Consider the following 23,452-nt stretch of genomic DNA (forward strand, 5'->3'; position numbering starts at 1 on the left):
TGCCTTCACAAACTCTTTCCTGGAGTCTTGCTGACCACTGTTGCTGCTACTGCCTGCTCTTGCCTGCTGCATCATTAAACCTTTCTGCATTTTGCAGCAGTCTCTGGCAGGGTCCAACATATTTTCCTTTGTGAATGGTCATCTCTACCCATACCCAAAAGTCCAAATACCAACTGGATGTTAAATTAAAATCTTTCTTGAAACTGGCTTAATCATGTCAAGATCTTTCTGCTTTCTTGAAACTGATGTCAGCATGCAGTGTAACACCCAGCCCTTTTCTCTCTAAATCATTGTTCGCTGAATGGATGATATTAAAAGACTTCATGCCTGTCAGGCTCCTTTCTGTCTGCTGTATTCCCTTAACTCTTCTGAGCCAAGAGAAAATGTACAAAATTATTAGACAATCCATAGCAATCAAACCATGTCCCTCTTCTTTTCCTGAGGGAGAGAGAAAATAAAACAAATTGCTCCAGTGTAGTTCAGAAATTCTCTCCTGAGCAGAGAATTTAGATTGAAAAATGTTCTATAATAAACAGCTGGTATGATGGAGTAATTTTTGCCAGCTCTACTCTGGATATAATTCAATTTTACTGTGCATCATCTCTGATGAACAACTGCTCCTACTGAGAAAGCCTTTTTAAAAGTGAAGTGTCAACTTAAAAAAACCCCATAGCCTGTGGCTCAAAAATATTCTGATTCTCACAGACTGTGAGTGTTCTAGGAACAGACATATTTTCCCAACTCTGTTAATTGATAGATGTCTGCTGTCAGGAGCATTACAGGAGACAGTATAGTGATCTAGTTGTTGGATCTTTGGTCAGGGCCAGTGCAGAAGTTCTTGTCACCATTTTCCTGAGCAACTAAGTGAACCTATGTAAAAGGTTTCTAAATGTATTATAGAATGTCTGATTGTTATTGTTGAGACAGCTTGTACCTAAAATCCCTGTCTTCTGTGAGGATACAAACTCTGGCCATGAACAAGATGAGGTTTGAAATAAAATTCCAGTGTATGGCATGTAAAACATTATTAGCAGTGCCAGAGTAGTGAGAAAACTCTCACTTGCACTTCTGATCAGTTTTGCAGCCTTTATGTACCCAAGGGGAATTGCATTACAAGAATCAATGCAGATCTCCATTGCTGTGAATTAGCAAAATTGCATTCATGCTGGTGTGATTCCTGCTGTTGGAAGGGGTGTCCAGCAAGTATCTTCAGTGCATACTGAAAAAAAATTTGCCTATGGATTGTGCAACAAAGAATCCATTTTGAATGAAAATAGAGCATTTGGTTATGACGTTTTGGAGAACATAAGCCTTAGAAATAAAGAGAGAAATGGCGAAAGCAGAGTCATACAGATATTATCAAAACTGTGGGTTTACGGCTGTTTTTTGGAGGACATATGCTCATTAGAGAGAAAGGTGGTTTGATGCTGAGCTTACTTATTGTTGGCTTTATATTGGTGCAATGCTGACTTTGGTAGAATCAATACAGTACAAATGAGAACCAAGTGTTTTGTTGTCATTTGTGGTGGTGCAGTTGTGAGAGAGCTGTGCCTGTTGAATGTTAGTTCCTTCACAGGACTAGTAAAAATTGGTGAGCAGCTTACAAAGTTCAAAATTTCTGATATAAGATAAAAAAATAATATTAAACCATTTGTGGAGGTATCAATGTATCAAGCATAATGTATCATATCAACTATACATCTCCATATCTAAAGAAAGAAGTACTGTCAGGGTACTCATTACAGAGAGACAGTCAGTTTTCATGTCGTATTGTAAATTCAGGTTTTTTTCTCCACAAATATATCTCCTGTGCTGTGCTTTGTTGTAACATGTTGGAAGTTTCCATAAGAACAAAGAAATACTTTCAGTAAGGATTACTTTATGGGTTTGGTAACATACCAAACTTGTTTGGGTTTTTTTTAAAAGTTCTTTTTAAATGTATTGTATATTGTACATTGTAAAAGCAATCTGTTCCTTATTACTATATATGTGCATTGTTATCTGTTGGGTAGGTTCATATCCAATTCTATGAAAAGAATACACATTTTTTTATTTGTGCTGCAGAACAATACAGATTATCTTCATGCTGTTTGTTCTCTTGCTACCTCAGCAAGAGAACATTTTAAGAGCAAAATAATAAGCTTTTAAAAGACTTAGAACTGACCACTTCTGTGCTGGCTTGTGGAGGAGGTCGGGTATGTCCCAGCTCTAATACTATACCTTCACCTATTGTCAATTTCTCTCTTAGTTTTTATTTGACAAAAAAATTGTCAGATTCAGTTGAAAACACATTCCAGCACCTTGAAATATATGAGAAATTAGGTCTTATATTCCAGGGACTTTGGACAGGGCCAAGACACCAGCGCTTACTGTCTACTTGATGGTAAGTGGTAGTAAAATGTAAAATTCAGGCAGTTCATGTTGGTCCTACAAGTTTTCAAGATGTTCATGATATATCATAGAACAAAACAGTGGTAATATTGTTAAAGTACCTGTAATTGCAGATTCCAATCTTTTTCCTATGTTTGCAGCATAATCTCAGATTAGCTTGAATCTATCTTCCTTTGCCATTAAAAGTTTTTAATTTATTTTAGAGGAAGTATGAAATAAATGCACACAAAGCTTTGGCAATACTGTACATTGATCATGATCAATTTTTTAATTGCAGTTTACAGGACACCACAGCTGAAAACAAAGACTTGCAATCACTTTTTTTGTTTTGATTTTTTTTTTTTTTTAAGAGGCAGGAAAGCAGAATGAAGGAAAAAAAACCCCAGAAACAACAAGATGAACTCAGACTGATTTATTCTGGAGGATCACTATCTATTTCCCTTTCTTTTCTTGGGAATTCATCCGAATGCTAACTCTCAGAGACTGACCACTGTAATAAAACCAGTTAACAATTCACAGCAGCCCTCCTCCATTGTTTTGCTAGTGAAAAAAACTGGGCAGCTACAAGTGACAGTGGGCTTCTTGTTGAAGTTTTTTTAAAAATACAAAGATGATTATCTTTTAGGTAGTTCATTTCAAATGGGGAAACAGGGTCATCAGAAAGGAAACCCTATACATTCTCCTCACAACAGGGCAGGTCTTTCAGGCTCCACAATTGGCATGTCCTTTAGTTCTTAGGGATTTTCTGCACTTTATCAAAGGAGTTAAAACCAGTAGTATGGTTAAACCCAGGCTGCCAGACCATACTGAGGTCTTTATTCAGACAGGAGGAAACTTGCAGTGCCTTCCTGAGTGTACAGCTGGTTGTGGCCCAATCTAATTATTGAATAAGAACTTCCTTATGAGAGTTAGAGAGAGAAGAGTTTCTGCTGCCAGGAGTATGAGGTTTAGGGCCCAATCTGACTACTAATATGGATAAAATCTGTGAAAGAGCAAAGTCTGACCTTTTGTTATTCATCTTTAGATGATTTTCTGGTGTTGCTGATCACTGAAAGGCTCTTTGTAGCCTTCTGTTCTAGCATTGAAAATAGACTGTGTGTTATTTCATGGGATTAGTATTTAATCAGTTCACTAACATCATATTTAATTTTCCCTTTTATTTACAGGAGTGGCAGGAACCGCCGTGCACACAGGCTGTGCCCTGCAGAGGTGGAGTCCATGAGAGATGTCCTGGCACACAATCTGTACCACGTGCGACAAAGGGTGGGTGAGCCACCGGCTGCTGCTCACAGTTTGCAGACCCAAAGCCCCTGTTTGCCCTCCCCGCAGCGCAGCACCGTCGGCGGCAGCAGCACCAGCACAGGCTCCAGGGGCACCTGGTGGGAGCCCGCAGGCGCTCCGAGCCGGCACCTGCCCGGGGAAGGGATGGAGGGAAAAAGCCTGGGTTTGGGCCCCCTATCTATGCGGAATAAAGGAAAGCTGATTTTTTTCCCATCAGCTTTTCACCCTGATGGCAGCGCGAAAAGCCCGGAAAATCTCTGACTGAGCTGTAGAGGTCAGGCTTCCCTCGCTGCACAGCTATCCGGATGGGAAACAGCCTCCACGAGGCCGCCGGGGCTCCCGGCTCTCGGGGAGGGCTGCCTCGCCCGTGGGAGGCAGCGGCAGCGAAGCTCCCCTGCGCAGGCGGCCGGACCGGCGGCGCTAAACCCTGCGCTGCCCTGAGAGAGAGCAGCAGCTCACCCGCACCACGGCAGGAAAAAGAAAAATTCGACGTCCTCCGTAGTTTCGTTTTACTTATTCGATGTTCTTTGCCTCCATAAAGCTGGTGTGATAATACCTCAGTAGGGATTTGTTTTGCAGAAATTCGTACTAATCCTGATGCAGACCCGTGTGTAGTATCAACCCAGTCTTGGGCCCTGAATAGACAAGTAACCCACAGCAATGAGTGGTAGAGGATATATTATAGTAACCTTGAAATGACACCAATAAGTGAGGCTAACCCATCTAAGACGCATATACTAGAAAATGCTAGGGCCTGCTCATTTAAATGTGGCATTATTAATATGATATTCATTCCTAGCATTGTTTGATTTTTCCCTGGCTAATTATCCTTATGATATTAATTTCTTATCTTACCAGAAACAATTGGCATATATGGTTATCTCAGATTACTGAAATGAACTCTCTCTTCAAAATCAATTACAGTAATGATTATTTGAACCAGTTGCTTCCTATGTGGTATTGAGAACTGTGTGCTTTTGGAAATGGAAGATTGGAAGTAAAATAATGCCACTTCTAATACTTCCTTTTTCGCTCTGAAGGCCTGGTAATGCTCTGGCTCACCAGACCACCTTTACAAGAAGCCTTGTAAATGAGACTGAGATTAGATTCTACTTTCTAAGAGGGCTTATAAACTTCAGTGAATTTTTCTCTTTAAGGCAGATAATTGTTTCCCACATTTCAGTAGATGTATGTGATGAATTAAAAAATTTGCCTTAAATGCTGCTCAGTTTTAGGGTAATATTAATTTGTAGTTTGTCAAAGTATGGAAAGGGAACTCAGCTGTGCATCTCATTCTGGAGACGTATTCTTCATTCCTGAGCACATCTGCAACTTGCTTCTGGCTCAGTAATATTAGTACCAAAGCTCAGAGGTGAGTTAGCCTGTTATCTCTCTTTTGGGACCTGCCTCATACTTGTAGCTCCCAATTTGTGTGAAGGGATGAAAAAGGGAGGACAAGCCCAGAGATGTTAACAGCCTTCTTAACAGGTGGCTATATTTTTATACACCTGCACTTCAAGCAGGCAAGAGTCTATAAAAAATGGCATCAAAATGTAACCGTTGAGGTGTGAAACTTATAGTTGTGTTCATGCCTCCTCCCATCTTACTGTGCAGCAGTGAGGTTTGTGCAAGACTGCATTTTCCCGTGTGTTAGCAAAGAGATCAGTTGGTGCCTGAGCTGAGGCAGATGTACCCTTGGCCCTGTGACTGACCAGAATTATTAACAACTGCAAATGCAACAAAAATCAGCTGAGTGCACTTTCTGTTTCAGGCACCACCATACAACCGACACAACCTACCTACCAACACAAATGAGACACAAGCGCAAGAAATCCTCATCCGCCGGCAGCACAGCCTGAGGCAGAGTTGCAGGAAGGGAAACAGCTTGCCCTGGAGTAGACCGGTACCTATTGTGTAAACTCTCATTTATGTAAAAATGCCTGTGCTTATCTGTAAATATGGAAAGAGATACACATTTTTATATGCTTTTTGCTGTAATCAAAATGGATACTTTCCCCAGTATGCTCATGCAGCACCTAAGAAGAAAGGGGTTCACTTCGCATGTGAACAGCAATGTTTTTATGTCCTACCTCTATACATTGGTCAGAGATTTGCTGCTCTGTTTGCATGTAGTAAAAGAACTTGCATTGGTTTTGCATATGCAAAACAGAGTATAATCAAAGAAAGCCTGATGCCAAACCCCTGACACCTTGCACTGACAAGTGCACTCTTGATCAATAAAAGATTTTTCTGACCAAATGTAGGCATTGGACAGCATAGACATTTATACCTGAGATAATCACAGTTAAGGAAAAGAAATAAGTTTTTGCTGGATAGATTAGTTTTATTTAAATTTGTCACATGAAATAGGAAAGGTGAATCTTAGAAGAACATATTTCTCTCTGCTGACTGTAAAAAATCCCTCTAGGACTATTATATCAGACAGACACTTAGACTGGAGCTGACATTGAATTCAACCATCCAAGTCAAGCACTGATCTTATTCATACCTCTCAAAGTCTGGCTGTAAAGTTGCTGCATATAACTATCCATCTTTACCATTCCACCAAATAAATGCCAAGTGGAGGCAACCGTGGGCACTGAACACACTTCTGTCTCATACACAGGTTAACACCACGGAAGTACGCTACCTCTCTTTGCCTCAGGGCCCCACACAGACCAGTAGACGAAAAACCAGGCACGTTACTTTTACAGGTAATGGAACTGCTTTACTCTGTATTCTGCTCCAGTAGTGAAAGAAACTGGGGCATTTGTTCAGTGGACTTAACAGTATTAAATTAATACTCGCATGAAAGTCCCCGGCCTCTTTAAATGAGCTACACACTTCTCTCCTTTCTGTTTTATCTATCTTGTTTTTATGGTCATTACTGCAGCAGTTTCTGTCTTGTTCCAGCACCTCCTAGTTTTCTCTTTTTCCCTCTTGCACAAATATTCCTGAGATCCCTGCACTTCCACCTGGCATTTGTGTAAGCCCATGAATGCAAACTATCTGTTCTCTGCAGCCCCACAGACACAACTGTATGCAAAATTGTTAGGAGTTGCTGGACCTGTAGCCCAGTCCAGGCAAGGCTGACACATGCCCCCAGGTCCTCCAAGTATCAAGACTGGGCAGATATTACCAGCAGGCCTCCTCATTCCATAATTATGTGCACATGTACACATGGCCAGACACAAAGAGCAGCACAGAGCAGGCACAGTGCTCACACACAAGTAAACAGCACCAATGGCTACATTTTGGTCCTGTCTCTGGCTGATCAGGCTGATAGACTATTAGTGAAAATTTATAAATACAAACATGCTATCTGAATCCCCAGTAGCTGGCCTCAGATAGATGGTCTGCTCAGTAGCTGGCCCTGGACCTTCCATCTGCCCATTTGGTGTCACTTGGGCATGTAAACCCCTAGGGAGACAGCCACATAGCAGCTACTGGTACTTAGACCTACATACATGCACACACACAAACACATGCAGACTCTTCCACTCCGTGCACTGTAGGACCCTCCTGTAGCTGGCCTTGGGCAGCCAGTCTTCCCCGTAGCAGATTCCTGGATCCCCTGGTCTCCTCCTGCCTCACACACAGGGACACATTATTTATGTGAACCTAAAAGGCATTGATGTTCTTATAAAAATTCCTTTTAATTTCTGGCAAAATTAGCTATAGTGACTGAAACCATATTTTTTATCTTCATGTTTGTATCAAAAACTTGGACAACTTCTGCATGTGCAAATTTTTTTTTCTTGCCTTTTTGTTTTACTGTGAAAGAGATGAAAGCGAAAGAGATCTGTGTAGGCAAACCATACTGCTGGTAGGAGCAGGTCTGACACACCCAGTGTAATCAATGCACCCTAGAGTCAAACTCCTGGTTTCAGATGAAACTCTTTTCTTCCTAGTTGTTAATCACAGGCCACTGGTAAACTTGATATTTGATGGCACTAGAGTCTTCTCCTTTGTCACATTTTTGTTTTCTGCTGTGAGTTTCAAAATGCTTTTTAACCATGGTACCTACTATGTATACTTGTGAAATTTGTGGAAAATTGAGAACTACATAAAGAAGCAATTTTGCCCTGCGAAAGCACTGGGCAGGTCTGCGAGACATCAGAAGATAGCAGAATGTGCTTATTTGCTGGGATTTTAGAGTAGAGGCAAGATAAATAAAATCTTTTAAATATCAGCTTTGGGATGAAAATAAAAAAATAGGGTTATTTTTAGTTCTTGACTTCTTTCTTATTCTATAGTAATTATTTAAAATGCTTCGGTTACAGAGTTTAAAACCATAATGCTGTATTTTATTGAATGCTCTTGCCAATACCATGGCAGTTTTCTTTTCTTTAAAATATTAATTATTTGTCTATTTTCCTTTAGATCAGCATAGAAGTGTCTCTGATGCTGCATTGCCATTAATGTTCAGACCCCAGGCCCGACTACGGCCACTCGAAGCAAAGCACCACCAAGAAGAGCTGATTCCAATGGCACACTTAGATAGACAAGCAGGTCCGTCCAATCTGTCAGGTCGAAGAGGAAATTCAATCAGCCATCATCGTTTCACCAGAGCAGACAATCTAGCTCTAATGCCAAAGTCTCGGTTCACTGTGAGAGAAGTAGAGGAGTATGAGTCAGAAGAAGAGACAGAAACAATGGCACCAGCCAGGCCATTAGTTATATGAGGAGCAGAGAAGACCAGTGTTTGCATCTCTAGGGCCCCTTGTGCACTGCTCCAAAAGAAATAACAAAGCTCTTCTTATATGAACCAAACTATGATTTTCCTTTTGGGATCAGTGTCCTTGTTCTCGTATCACTTTCAAGCACTGTATCAAGGTACTTAGTGGCTCAGAGAAGACTCAAATTTTTAAATGTTTATATCAAGCATTCTTTCCAACAAAACACTGCAGGAAAGAGGAGAACATGATCTTTGCAGAGGTTTGAACCTGGATTTAAGCAACAGTAGTAGGGCTCGGGCAGTGCTATGGGTAGAAGCTGATACTGCCTTTGTTCTATAATTATGGCCTGCATCCAGAGGAAAGAAATTTGTAAAGGCATCCTTGACACGCGAATGCATAGATTGATGACTTGCACAGAGCTTTTGACCTCAGAGTAGCTGAGATATTCCAGGAAGAAGTTAAAAGCAGAAAGGCATTTTTAGGGCTTTTAAACTGAAGGTGCCTAAACAAGATCTTAAGTCAAAAGGATTTTTAGTGGACATTTTCAGCACTTGGGAATTTTTTGTCAGCTCAGATTTTGGCTCTGAAAAAGTGCCTAAAGTTAGTTGCTGTGATGGTCCATAACTCCCTCTACTTAAAACAATTTCCTATCACCCGCCTACATTGGATGAATAAAGGAGGTATCCTTGTATGCACAAATCCAGAGGACTCTTCAGGCAGGGTGCTGTTAGGATACCTTTTACTTGTAAATGTGGGATGGCAAGAACATACACAATATTCTTGTAATTCAGCAAGTGGGAGGCTTCATTGTATCTAATCTCCATTCCTCACTCCCACTTTGTGTGCCCAAAATGGGTGGACCATTCTTCACACTAAAACTGGACCAGCACTGCAGGTGGGAAGTAAGAAACTGGGATTAAAGGTAAAGGGAACCTAACCTTGTAGCCTGCCGGCTAGCAGGAAAGAGAGGCCCTGTGTTTTGCTCCCAGCTTTTTGTAATGTGTCTGTCTATATGTTGTACAGAGAAGTATTTACCAAAAAAGCAGAAATAACCAGAAGGTCGTGCACTGAAGCACATGACTTCCCAACCTTTCTACGGAGCTCCCTTCCAAGTGTTTCTGTATGCCCATGCTCCACTCTCAATGGTAGGTCTCCCTAGTGATAGGATAAGCAAGAAGTATGGTCTTGAGTAATTTTAGATAAAGGCTAAGTCCTAGACACCTAGTCCCTCTGATGGAGCTCTTTTCTGCAGCATTGCCACTGTCACCTGTGTCTTGAAACTGTACATGAGCTGATTTTATCCAGAGGGATGAATTGAATCCAGAAGTCCATAAACCCACCCTTACAGCTCAAATCTATGGTTAAGAAATGCACCAAGGTCCAACATGTTTTTGTCAAGTTTCTTTCTCTCTCCTCCACTCAGAGCATGCTTAGCTGCCCGACTCAAGGTCTGTAAATGCTACTCTAAGAGTCAGAGAGATAAGAATTAGAGAGAGCGGTGCCATCTGTATGTTTCTTTTTTTTTTCCTATTGTTGTTAAGCGTTTGTATGTCCTGGTCCATAAAAAACTTATAAGTGTAAGTTATGACTTCACATTTCTTACAAAGGATTTCTGAATCAGGACAGGTAGAATCTAAACTAAGAAACTTAAAAAGCACCACCAGAGGAAAAAAAATAAAAGCCCTTTCCCCCCTTTTCTCATGATTGCAGCTGTTATGCTTAGCAGGATAATGAATCATCTGTATTGAAATTGTACAAAGCTTTATGGAACTCAAGTTCTGTTTGTATTTCCTTATTGTGCCAGAGAAATTATACAACTTCCTTTTATGAAAACACTGGTACATTATTAAAACAGAGTAGGATTTTGCTTTTGTATCGACACTGAATTAGCAATGAAATACAGTTATGTACCTGAAAATCAACAAATAAACCCAGCTCCACCAAAGGAGGAAGTTCTCTACAGAGTTTTTAAACAAAAGCCTTGTGCCAGATCTCAGTCCTATAGCAAGTTATATTGACATATCATAAATCTAAATTAAAACGTGATATTAAGGGAACAGTTATCATACAAAATCAGGTCTTAAATTGCACTGTGAGCCACCCAGTTGCCACATGATATTTAATTAAGGGCAAAATTAGTACCTATAAGATGTGGTCCATAGGCCACAGAGGTGTATGGAGTAGGGTGGCAGAGGTGTGGAACGTGCTTCTGCATTGCAGAGTCGTGAGGATGTGGGATCTCCAAAAGTGGCTGGTGGGTGATATGAATTGCTGGCAATCCTTGGGGACAGTGATGGAGAGAAAGTGGAAATTTGAAAGGAGGGGGAAGAGGGGATAGTGTGTCATCTTCAAAAGGAGGCTCAAGAGAGAGGTTTAACTGAGGAATTACTGTGAGCTGCAAATTCAGCATTTCCTCTTTAAGAAGATTTAATCAACGGCTTGTCTGGGGGAACTGGACTGAAACAAACTCTGGGAGATGAGGAGGATTGATGTCTGGAGTGGAATGGAAAGGGCCTAGACATACATCATAGACAAGAGGAGTCTGTGCAGTTTAGTCAGTATATGTTTGACAAACATACTCAAAATTGACTCCCAAATTCCTTAAATATTGTGAAAGTCATAGACCATTATATAATTACCCATTGTAAGTAGGCAGCAAAGCATTCCATTTCTAATGACTGATTTATATTAGAATTAGAGAAAAATAATTAAATCTTTCTAAAGTACTAATAGTGTATAGATGGAGATTAATCTCTCTCTTTTGCTTAATTTCTAATCTTTTCTTCAATGAAATCAGCAGGCCAGAACTTCAGAGAGTGTAAAGCTGTAGAGCAACTAGAAATTAATAGAGTGCTTTCAGATTTTTCAGTTTGGCCCCCAAACTTGTAAAGTCTATTTTTAGTTTTCTTTCCTAGCAATTAGTAAATAGGACTGGAAGAAAATTTCCTTCTGTGCCATTAATTGATGTTAATGGTTTTGCTGGCCAACAGCCAAGAAGCAATGCTGCAAATGCCTGTATAAAATATGTTCTAAAATATAAACTTGCACATTTTATTTTTTTTTAATTGTTATTTCATACTTGTGGACAAAAAAGTTCTCCTTAAAGAAGCACATTAAGTATGTTTTGAATAGCAATAACTACAGCAATATCTTATTACAAGTAATTTACTCCATGTCTATAGGCTTTCAGGCCTGTCCATAAAGAAAACTGAAGTGGTTTAGAGAATGAATTTAAATCCACTGTGTGTGCACATTCTTAGACTCTTTAACCTGGGTCACATCCAGGAACCTTGTGCTGATAATTTACAAAGGTAAGTTAATTCAAGATCTCCTATTTTTTATCCTGGTACTCTGGAATTTAAATTGTATACTGATTAAAGGTGAACTAGAACAGGATACCTATGCCCAGAAGGCATAGAATTATTATTCAAAATCTAGAGAGGAAACAGGAACTCAAAGAATTTCTTTGGGCAGGAGGATAGTGCAGGACAGGTGAGTTTCAGGAAGGAATAATAATGAATAGCCTCTACCTTTGACAGCAGACAAAATACACCACAACTTTGTTGTGGTTTAACCACAGCCGGTAACTCAGCCCCATGCAACCACTCATTCGCTCCCCCCCAGTGGGATGAGGGAGAAAACTGGAAGGGCAAAAGTGAGAAAACTTGTGGCTTGAGATAAAGACAGTTTGATAGGTAGAGCAAAGGCTGTGCACACAAAAAAGGCAAAACAAGGAATTAATTCACCACTTCCTGTGGGTAGGTGGAGGTTCAGACTTCTCCAGGAAAGCCAGGCTCCATTATGTGTAATGCTGATTTGGGAACACCAAACAAACACCAAACAAACACTGTCACTCTGAATGTTCTCCCTTTCCTTCCTATTCCCTCAACTTTTATTGCGAAGCATGACACCACATGGTGTGGGATATCCCTTTGGTCAACTGGGGTCAGCTGTCTTGGCTGTGTCCCCTCCAAACTCCTTGTGCACCCACAGCCTGCTCTCTGGTGGGGTGGCATGAGAGGCAGAACAGGTCTTGACTCGTCATGAGCACTGCTCAGCAACAACAAAAACATCCCTCTGTTATCAACACTGTTTCAGCACAAATCCAAAATACAGCACCATATGAGCTAATATGAAGAAAATTAACTCTATCCCAGCCTAAACCAGCTCACACCTGAACAGAACTTGCTAATCAATGAGAGAAATAAGAACAGTTATAATGAGAAAAGAGTTTAGTAGTAAAAACAGTAATGGTCAAATATTGCAATATTTTCTGTAGAATACTGCAGAAAACAGGAAGGAGTTATCAAAGTCAATAATATGTTGTGAGCAGCCTGCAATACTTTCATATTTATTGCACAGTGTAATTAACTGTTAGATCCTGTTAGTCTTGCTGCAGCTATTGCTTTTCAACTCATATCCCTGGCAAGTAAGAATGTGTAGTAAAAGGATAATCTCTTAGAGAGCTTAGCATCAGGGATGCAGCAGCAAGGGCAGCGCCAGCAATCAGGACATGATAGCAGCTAGCGCAGGGAGCACCCAAGCTGTGCCCTACCGATATACCAGAGGGCACCAGAAGGTGGCATTGCTATGGTCTCTCTTCCAGGGGCAATAGTGCTCACCCCTGTGTAGTCAGGGCTGCCTCTGCCATCTGTACAGCACCCAGATGACACGCTGGTTATGTAATAATGCCAGCAAGCGAGGTGGGGAAGGATGCAATGAAAGACCCGAAAGCAGTTTCTGAGTGACACTAGTGCAAAAGCAGGGGTGATAATTCACCTCATGGCATGGCTTAAAACTCCAGCGAGTGGAGCAGGCATGTGTCTATCAGAGCCAGAGAGGAGGAGCTGCAATAAGAATAGAGCAAATGTCCCAATGGGAGCTCTAGGTGGACTGATTTACTGCTGTGTGTGGGCCAAGGAAGTAGGCCGGCTTGAAAGACAGAAGTTCAGATATACTAAGAGCAGCTAGGGAAGGTTATATGAGATTCAGAAGAGTAGGTCGGAATTTCAGGCTGGAGAGGCTGGTAGAGAAGACCATGTTTAATGTGAGAAGGATAGCTTAATCCATATTTACAAGAGAGGTAGTCAGAGAAAGAGGACCAGTGATTTCTGCAGGGGAAGTTGTCAAATTGCTATGAATGAGAACCATGACTTTTAAGTAACAGAAGATGAAAATAATCGTGAAGTGTTTCACCAGCAGCCTTTTTTGCTGGTGTGTCAGTTTTGAGAACTGACACTTTCAAAGTTTTTTTCTGCAGCCCTTAGATCCCCAAAACTCACATTTTATTGTCATATATTTGTGGAAACTACTATTTAGAAGCCTATGGGAGACTCTGGAAAATATAACAAATATTTCCAAGCTGCCTTTCTTCATAGGTACCTTTTCTAATTTTCTCTGTATATGGATAAAACATAAACACTGAGAGTGGAAAACCAGATTACCTTATCTTTATATTTTGTCTGCTTTTTAGGCAGGACAATTACATTTATTGTTTTGCCAAACTCACTATACTGGAGAACCTTAAAATTAAAGGTGTGAAGTTATATGAATAATATTCTGAACCAGTTAAAAGGACTAGAAGTCTGTTGAGCTAAGCTTCTTAATTCATTTCGTTTTGAGAATCTGTCTCAATGTTAATCGCAAATGAAACTGCTTTTTCTTTCCTTCTTTGGTTACACAGGTGTGAAATTTCAAAAGTTAATATTGGTTCTTGTTTACTTCTAATCCACCCATCCACATGGAAAAATATGACTACCTTTCAGTCATAAGAAATGAGACATGAACTGAAGAAAACTATGCCAAACTCTGATTTTCAGTTTACTTTGGCAGGGCAGATTGCAGCCACATCAATAGAGAACAGCTGGTAAGGAATAAACATCCAAACTGAACATCATCCCTTACTTTTTTTCGACAGTCTTGCAGGAGAAAGCTAGGAAAAAAGGAAGTATCTGTCAAGAATAGCCACAGTGAGCTGGGGGCACAGGTATTAGCCATCTGCAACATCCCTTTACACATGCAAACACAAGTCAGATCATTAGACATCTATCTGCTCAGTGCTTTCCTATCAGTAGCCTATTCTGCTAAATATAAAATTATCATAAAAGAAGCTTGAAGTTAAACTGCTGTCACGTATTAATTATGACTCATTATTTGATACTGAGCCTAACACCATTTGCTCCTTGCTTTAATGTACTATCAGCAGTGATATGGTGTGAAAATAATGAGTTATGCACAAATGTCAAAATAAAAGGGCTCTTAATTTTTTTTAAGATATCTTGGAATAAAACCTATAACCCTTTAGCTAGCTTTATTCACTACTTTATTTGTGGGTAAATTTCCCATCACAGCAGCTTGCAATGGGTGAGAAAACAATATGTAAATGAAAGTCAGCTATCCAAATATATTCAGCTTCAATATTACATGATGATGAATATTGAAAATACTTGCAGTGCTGCACAGTGTCTTCTGGGTGCTGTATGAAGACAAAGTCCAGACAGTTCAGCAGCAGGACATCCTGAGATTTATGCCAGTGTTAGAACCCTATGTGTAAGGTGGCAAAACTTGCACAAAGAAAATGAGCTGTGTGTACACATACTATAGGAACAGTGCCAGGAAAAAGAGACACTGGTTCCTTGACCCAGAGTCCACTTTTGCTTCCTTTAAGCTTTCAGGTGACTGAAACCTACAGAAAGGAACAGAAGAACAAGCTGAAAGTCTTCATTCATCTCTCACCATAAAAAATGAAACAATCTGCACAGAAAATTGTGTATTGTTTGTGCACTGCTTCAAGCCAGACATCAGGACCTGCTGTTTACAAATGCTCAGTATCCTAAAAGATATCATAAAATATTGCCATATTTAAGATATCTGTATAAACACATGAAATGTGAAAAAAATACTTTTTTCACTCACTTTTCCCTAGTACATTCACTGTCGTTCCTTTAAAAAACTACATATGTTTGGCAAGTTTTGCTTAGTTCCAAAAGCTGGTAACATTGTAGGGGCTTGTAAGAAGTAAATATACTATGGCAAATAAACATTTTTCTTGGAACCTATAACAGAAACTCTTGGAAATTTCTGCTTTTCGTTTTGATCTGATGAGGATGGCAGGCCTCAGATGTTTTAGCACAGGGCTAAAGACACTCAGGGCTAAGTCATACACAGGTGCCTCGAGCCACCTCTGTTGCCAGGTTTGGCATAGGAACCATTTACTCCCTTTACTCCCTGGATCAGCAGTCAGAGGTTAGGGAGGCCCCCTGGAGCTCCTTTAGGGCAGCTGGACAGCACCCCTGGGGCTGAAGTTGGTGGGGATCTGCTCAAGGTAGCTAATGGCACTTAGGGCATAAATCAGTTGAACACGTGGGTGGCTACAGTTCAGCCTCCACTGACTCCAGTGGGAGCTCAAACACCTACTGCTTGTGTAGACACCCTAATGGTGAACATATGAGTGCAGCTTAATGTGCCTGAAGTAGTATTCCACTGACCCAATCCTTATGGCACCTATGAAAGAAAAGCATCTTTTCAAAGCTAGGCATTATGACTGATTTAGCTTTGAGATGAATCTTCTTTTCCTCCTCATTAAACTAAGCTATTTCTACGTGTACACATAAAAAGGGAATATATATATATATGTATATATTTAACAGTGTCTCACTGTGTACAACTCCTATGTTTGGCTTATTTCTAAAAGGCTCTCTGTCTGCAAACGTATTTGGCTCTATCAGCTGTAATGGCTTTAGCAATAGAAAACTGAGAGGCTCACATTACTGCTGGCTCAAATGGACCCCTTGGCTTGAATTCCTCTTAATGATAAATATCCCAAAATCTTTCCCCATCATTTCCATATGTATGCAAACATAGATTTAAATGAAAGTCATGACTGCTGACAAATGTGTTAATCAAGTCTTAGTAATTTGAAGGAGCTCTTTCAGGAGCTTTTTTTCTTATTTTTCTCTAATGTAAAAATGCCTGATACTGATTTACTAAGCGCTACAGAGCAAATAGAACAGCTGGTGCCAAGATCAGATGTACATGTCGTGTTTCTAGGTAATGAAAAGAAAGATAGTGACAAAGCTCAAAACATCACTATAAAGAAGTTTGCATTAATTAGTTAAGTTCCAAAGCTGAAATGAGCTCTCCTTATTATTATTATTATTGTTATTACTATTTGTGGATTTTTGCTTTAGTTTGTTTCAGTTTGTTTTTTTTTCCGGCTTCCCACTATGTGTAAATCTTCCTGTACTAGTCTCTAATTGATAAACTAAAATTCTGCTAGATGAGACCATTAATTCTGCTCTGTCTGCTGGAAAAGGCACGCTTTCACCAAAGAGGAAAAGTGCTGCAGTGACCTCTGTTGATAGAATTAAGCAATGTATTTAAAGAGCCAAAAGGGAAAGGTGACACATTCAAATCCTCTTCTGGAAAATAATAGAACCAAAGGTAAGCTGTGCTAAGAAGGAACAGCTTTCATGTTGCATACGAAAAAGGCTGTTTCCCAACACCCACTGAAGTCAGAATCCTTATCAGGATAGTTGCCTTTTAAAAACTATTTTTAGAAATTTTTTTCCTTTTTTTTTTTTGGTGTGGAATTAAAAAACATTGGCATGAAGACAGAAGACATAACACACAGGGGGAAATGTGGTTTTTTGCAGTGCTATACTGCATTCCAGGAGTTTATATCACCAAAGGAAAACATTGTGCCTCTATGTATTACATGATCGGAATTTAGTGACCAGTTCCCTGTGCCAGACTGACACACGGTATTCTTGAAGTTTTGAGGCCAAGCAGCTTTCCAGTTGGCAGGCTGCCTATGGCAGAAAGAAGTATCTAGGAACTGTCATGCCTTTATGACCAAGAATTTGGAACATGTCTTTTTGGTCTAGTTCTGATACAGGAAAATGATTAAACACGTAAATACCCACAAGGATCTGGACCTTAATGCTTAACTTCAAGGTTGGGAGTAGTCTCATTAAAGGCAAGCATTTAAAAATTAGTCCCATATGAAAAAAGTTATTGAAATAAATAAGAAATCTCCTATTAAGAGCTAAGTAGTATGTGGAAATGGGAGTATTGTGTCTGTATTTGTTTTCAGACTTGTGCCTTTGCTAAGGACTACTCAGTATTAAACAAAGGCATAAATAAAGAATAGGGCTTTGTGCTCTTAAAGTTATTTTATGTTTTTGAACTGCCTAGTAAAGAATTGGCACCCACGCTGCTTGGCTTTTCTGGGAGCCACAGCAATACAAATTGGTATCTTTTTCCTTAGGTGTCAACTCTTATGGCAGATCTGGCCATGGTCACCAAGATGGAAGTTTTCCTTGTTCAGGTATTCCAGTTGGTTAATGCCTCCACCAAAGCCTGAGAAGTTTTATTTTTAGTATATTTCCAGAACCACTGCTGTCCCTAAAACATCCTTCTCACAAGAGACAAATGGATATTGCTAATGACATTTTGCTAGTATCTACTATGGTATCTTAATTCAGGATTTGTAGAGAATGATTTCTGCAAGTGTAAGGAGAGAAAAATACCAAGTTCATTATGTTTTTAATAAAAAGTATGAAAAGCTGTACATAAAGCAATATCTTATTTTGATATAGATAAAATTAAAAGCCAAAATAATTCACCAGCGCATTATGATATTGTTAACTTAATATTAGAGGTGTACTTGCTCTGTCAGTCTAAGAAGATCAAGATACACCAAATTTAAAGAATTAAAATCAATCCTAGTTTGCAGATGTCATAGATGCCGTAAACGTTATGGCATCTTTATACAATTTTTGCCGTAAAGCAAAATATTATAGCTGCCTACTTGAGAACTACATGCTGCCAGGCATGAAGAAATTATTGATTTATCTTCTATATATAATTAATTGTCCTGGAAAAGATCTTCATTGACTACTGGGAAATTGTGTCCGTTTTTTTTTTCTCTCTGCATGCATCTGGCAAATTTTTGTGCACAGTGGTCAGGATGTGAGGTATAGCTGGGTGGTAGGTTGGAAAAAAGATTTCTTTTCCTCAATATATTATCATCCTACAGAGACCACTACATGTTAAAGGAGTCCAGATACACACTCACTCTTCTAAATATAATCCAAGAAAAGGCTCTAGTCCTGGAAGTTTATATATTAAGTAAATTAATTCTATGTTACAATAGCACATATAATCATTCTATATGAAGAATAATTATTTTCTGCCAATTATTGTCTTACCTTATGGTAAGAAATTTTTTTTTAAGTTGCTTGACATAATTCTAAAATGAACATTTGTAAGGTTGTACATAGCTACAGCTTTTGCACTGAGGCTGAAACCACCCATGCTCTGACGTCTGTGCTAAAGCTGAGTCCCAGTTCCACATGGATTAGTTTTGTGACCTCAGGTATAGTTTAGGAAGCAGGTTGTGACTCAAAAGAAATCGAAATACCTTATTGTCACTTTTTCTACTGTGCATTCTTAATACCCAGCATTCAGGTTTTATAATTTAGTTCTTTACCAGTTTAATCTTATAGTGCATTTATGAACAAGTTCCTGAGTTGTGTTTATGTACCAGTCTTCAAAGGTCATCTCTTTTGGCTTATCTTATAGAAGAGAAAGGAAAAAGTCAGCAGTCATCTTTTTTAACATCTGGAAAAGTATCTTTTTTCATACAATTATAACTGTTTGACAGGAATTTGCTCAAAGTTAATGAATATCTTTGGATAGAGATTAAAAATGGAAAATTACATCTTCAGAGATGTACTTTTCTTTAAATTACTAGTATGTGAAAACTGTTTTGGAACTTTAATTGCTGCTACAGGCTTACTACAAAATAAACTTTGCAATAAACCCTGGCTGATCCTTATCTATAACCAAAAAATCTCCACACTCACAATAGCATAATGTAGGGTGAAATCACATTTGGATTTGGATTTTTTTGCAACTGAGTTCAAGAAGGCAGGATTTTCTCTTTCAAACAGCCCCAAAATTCTCCTCCACTCTGTATGTGGGGATTATCTGGATCCTGCAGTAATTGCTGGTTGGGTCAATTGCTTGATTTTCTGCAGTGAGGAGAATTACATACTTTCTGGTTTTGGCCTGACACAGAAGCATTCAGGAATGATTTCTTGGGGTAAACTGGACAGTTCAAACCCAGAGTTTCATTGACCTCCTGAGTTAGAAGCCAACTTCTCTGCTCAGTGCCAGCTCTGAATCATACCAATTATGCCCGCTTCCAAAAACTGCATCTGAACCTGCTGTTCTTTTGACCCTTGTGATTTTGGCAATTTGTATCTCTCTGTTCAACCTCTTTTAGCATGCTGCAGGTGCGAGAAACCTTAGTCTCAATCCCAGGAGAGAAGGCTTCATCAAAAATTCCCAGAGAGGCAACCACTGCAAGGTTGATAGGGAAAAATCCCTTCTTATGATAGAATCACAGAATGGTTGAGAAGGGACCTCTGGAGGTCATCTAGTCCAATCCCTCATCCATGATTCCTTTCTCCTCTAGTGAGTAGTCACTTGGAAAATACCTGGGGAATGCACACTACTACAAGTCTCTTAGCAAGGACCAAAAGTCATATTCCATTCCAGCACTGTAAGACAATATTCAGGAAAAGAGGTACATGCAATGACCAGTGAGGGAGGAGGCACCTTGCTCAGATTGGTCTGTGATTTTAATAGCAGCAGTGGGAAAACATAGGATTGGAATACACCACATTTGGCTTCAGATGTGTGCCCAGCTTATCAAGGTGGGGTATCTTTCATGCTCAGCTGTAAGAGGCAGCATCTACAGGCAGTGATTGATGAGCCTGGGCAGTAACAAGTAGGCTCTTTTGAAGTGCCTGCTGCATTCTAGGAGCTCTAAATAGATCCCAAGGTGCCATTGCTAAAGGACAGATGAGGCACCCTAAAAATAAAATTATGACTACCTTTAATGAGGAGTTGAAGGGGGTTTAATAGATTTTGGTCTTTCTGTGATCAGCATCTGGATACATTTTATGTGATGCTAGGGCTGAACTTGTGAGCAGTTGTTAAAAGCATGCTGATACCTTTTACTGTAGTTCTGTACCCAAATACTTGCATGAGCTCTAAAAAAGCAATTTCCAGAATCAGAACAGCTGTATCATCACCTATATCATAAGCCCTGTGCCCATGTTCATCTAAGAAGCCCAGCTATTTTGCCTAAAGAATGCATCTGTTCACATGTGCATTGTACTGAGTCTTGGAATCCTGCTGCTAGGACTGGACTACATGTAGGATCAAAAAATTGTTAGCCCTTCACTACTGGAGTTCATACAGCTTCAAGTTTTAAGGTATTTGACTTCTGCAATAGAAAACACAGGTCAGACAGATTCCTCTTTCCTCTCCAAGGTTTTTCTGATTACTAACTACTCTGGTTTATTTCAAATACTATGGGATGGGTAATGCTACCATTATAGGATTGGCACCAAGATGCTGGTCTAGCTAAGATGAGAACCAAATTACTTATGTGACAATTTTATTTCCCCACAAGACAAGCAGAGATTAATTGCACAGGACAGATATGCAGCCTCTGCTCCTCTCCTCAGAACTGGCATTTCCCAAGGCACCTGCAAATGGAAAAGGGGATTTACTTATTTCTGTGTATCAAGAAATGATAGATTTGTAAATTCTGTTAGAAATTTTGCTAATTCCATTTTTTGGCAGTATATTCCTTTCTCAGACGATATCTATGGAATCTCACAGGAGTAGTTAAAAATAATACTGGTAGTTAATGACTATGAATATAACTGCTCCACCTTTTTATTCCATGATGCAATGTTCCAAGAAAGCCTGTTGCATAAGAAAGTAATCAGAGGCAGGTTAAAATACAAGGAAATGGATACAATCTTCTCAATAAAGTAATGCTATCCTGACATGGCTTCTATGAGTAGATTTGTTTGTTGTAGGCATCAGAACACACTTTACCATTCCTCTGCACTTTTCTGCTATGCTTATAAAAATGGTTTTCTAGAGGGTTTGGGTTTTTTTTGTTTGTTTGCTTGCTTGCTGGTTTTCTTCCCTGTGCAGCCTTTTTTCTTATTAAAAGGTATGTTCACGTTTTGATACCCATATGTAATTGTGGGATCAAATCCTGCTGCTTTTTTTTTCTCTTTCAAATGCTTGTAATTAAGTTGGGAACTCTAACATTTACGTATCTATGTCTAGCTGAAATGATTTAAAAATACAGGAGCAGATTCTAGTTGCAATATCTGCATTCATGAAGAAAGCGAAAAATAGTTTCAAATATAGGACTATGTATCAGAGCTAATTACATGGAAAATATATAAAATATAAATAAAATTATACTCATATGTGCATGTATGTGTGAGTGTGTGTACATGTATTCATATCATCATCATGGCTGGGCTTCGCGAACGAAGATTTGGGAAGGGCTCTACCCACATTTGTTACAAGCGCGTTGGTGGCTGAAAAGGCCAATACGAGACAGGCATGTCTGGTTGCAAAAGGCACAACAGAAAGACTCCTTAGATGATATATTCTGCAGGGCACAATTCTTTCTGCATTGTCTTTTCTCCTCAAGGGTGATCCTGCGTGCTTTCTCAAAAGCATCAGCAGCATTATAGATGGTGTGTCTCCAGACCTCCCGATTTGAGGCCAGAGTAGACCAGTTATGATGATCAATATGGCCAAGGCTGAGATGTTGTTTCAGGGAGTCCTTGTATCTTTTCTTCGGGGCTCCATAAAGCAGGATCTTAGGGAGGCGGTGGTCCTTCATCCTTGAGACGTGCCCTGCCCATCGCAGCTGTGTTCTCAGCAACATGGCCTCAATACTTGTGACTGCTGCTTGTTCTAGAACAGATGTATTGGTCCAATAATCTGACCAGTGGATGTTTAGGATTGTGCGGAGGCAGCATTGATGGAAGCGTTCTAGGAGTCGCAGGTGGTGGCAGTAGATGACCCATGATTCAGATCCATATAAGAGAGTAGACAGCACTATGGCTCTGTAAACACTAATCTTTGTACTTTTCTTCAAGTGTTTGTTTCGCCAAACTCTTTTATGAAGCTTTCTGAAAGCACTATATGCCTTTGCTAACCTGTTGTCTATCTCTCCATCAATCTTACCATCTGAGGAGATGAGGCTACCTAGGTAATTAAACTGCTGGACTGATTTGAGTTCTGATTGGCCAATGGTGATGTGGGGATGATGGGGGACTTCCTGAGGTGCAGGTTGTTGGAGAATTTCTGTCTTCTTTAGACTGACTTCCAGCCCAAAGAGCTCAGCAGCGTCTGCAAAGCAGGATGTTAAACGCTGCAGAGCTGTTTCTGTGTGGGCAACAAGGGCGACGTCATCAGCATAAAGCAGCTCCCAGACAAGAGGGTTTAAGGTCTTGGTGTGGGCCTTCAGTTGCCTTAGGTTGAATAGGCTTCCATCAGTACGGTATCGACTGTAGATACCATCCTGATCATCGAGGTCTGCTGTGGCCCTTTGGAGCATCATGCTGAAAAAGACTGTGAATAGGGTTGGTGCGAGAACGCAGCCTTGTTTCACACCATTAGTTATTAGAAAGGGCTCAGAAAGTGTGTTGCCATATATGACTTGGCTGTGCTGATCCTCATGGAGTGAGATGATCATTTTGAGGAACTTGGGGGGACAACCTAAACGTTCCAAAATCTGCCACAGACGTCTTCTGCTCACAGTATCGAAAGCCTTGGTGAGGTCGACAAAGGTTACATAAAGACCTTTGTTCTGTTCCCTACACTTCTCTTGCAGTTGTCTGAGAACAAATACCATGTCTGTGGTACTCCTGTTGGCTCTGAAACCACACTGACTTTCAGGTAGAATTCCCTCTGCTATAGCAGGTATTAGTCTCTTCAAGAGTACTCTTGCCAGGATTTTGCCTGCAATGGAGAGCAAAGTAATACCACGGTAATTTGAGCAATCTGATTTAATACCTTTCTTCTTATACAAAGTGATGATGACTGCATCACTAAGGTCTGATGATAGTTCACCTAGTTCCCAACAGCGCACCACAAACTCGTGAAATTTGGTATGGAGTGCGAGGCCCCAGTGTTTCCAGACTTCAGGTGGAATTCCATCAATCCCAGCTGCCTTGCTGATTTTCACCTGCTGTATGGCCTTGAGG

At 40.0% G+C, this 23,452-nt stretch overlaps 1 protein-coding gene across 1 annotated transcript in view; it reads left to right on the plus strand.

The window, feature by feature from the left end:
* The window catches only part of SLC9A4 (solute carrier family 9 member A4), a 34,051-nt gene extending 22,360 nt beyond the window's left edge, over positions 1-11,691 (plus strand). Inside the window, exons 9-12 of the mRNA XM_064646353.1 lie at positions 3,558-3,654; positions 5,444-5,575; positions 6,299-6,386; positions 8,056-11,691. Of these exons, the coding sequence (XP_064502423.1) occupies positions 3,558-3,654; positions 5,444-5,575; positions 6,299-6,386; positions 8,056-8,357 (619 nt within the window). The 3' untranslated portion in view covers positions 8,358-11,691. The remainder of the gene's footprint in view (positions 1-3,557; positions 3,655-5,443; positions 5,576-6,298; positions 6,387-8,055) is intronic.
* The last annotated feature ends 11,761 nt before the right edge of the window (positions 11,692-23,452 follow it).

Source organism: Pseudopipra pipra, chromosome 2 (assembly GCF_036250125.1).
Source record: "Pseudopipra pipra isolate bDixPip1 chromosome 2, bDixPip1.hap1, whole genome shotgun sequence".
Lineage (NCBI taxonomy): Eukaryota > Metazoa > Chordata > Aves > Passeriformes > Pipridae > Pseudopipra > Pseudopipra pipra.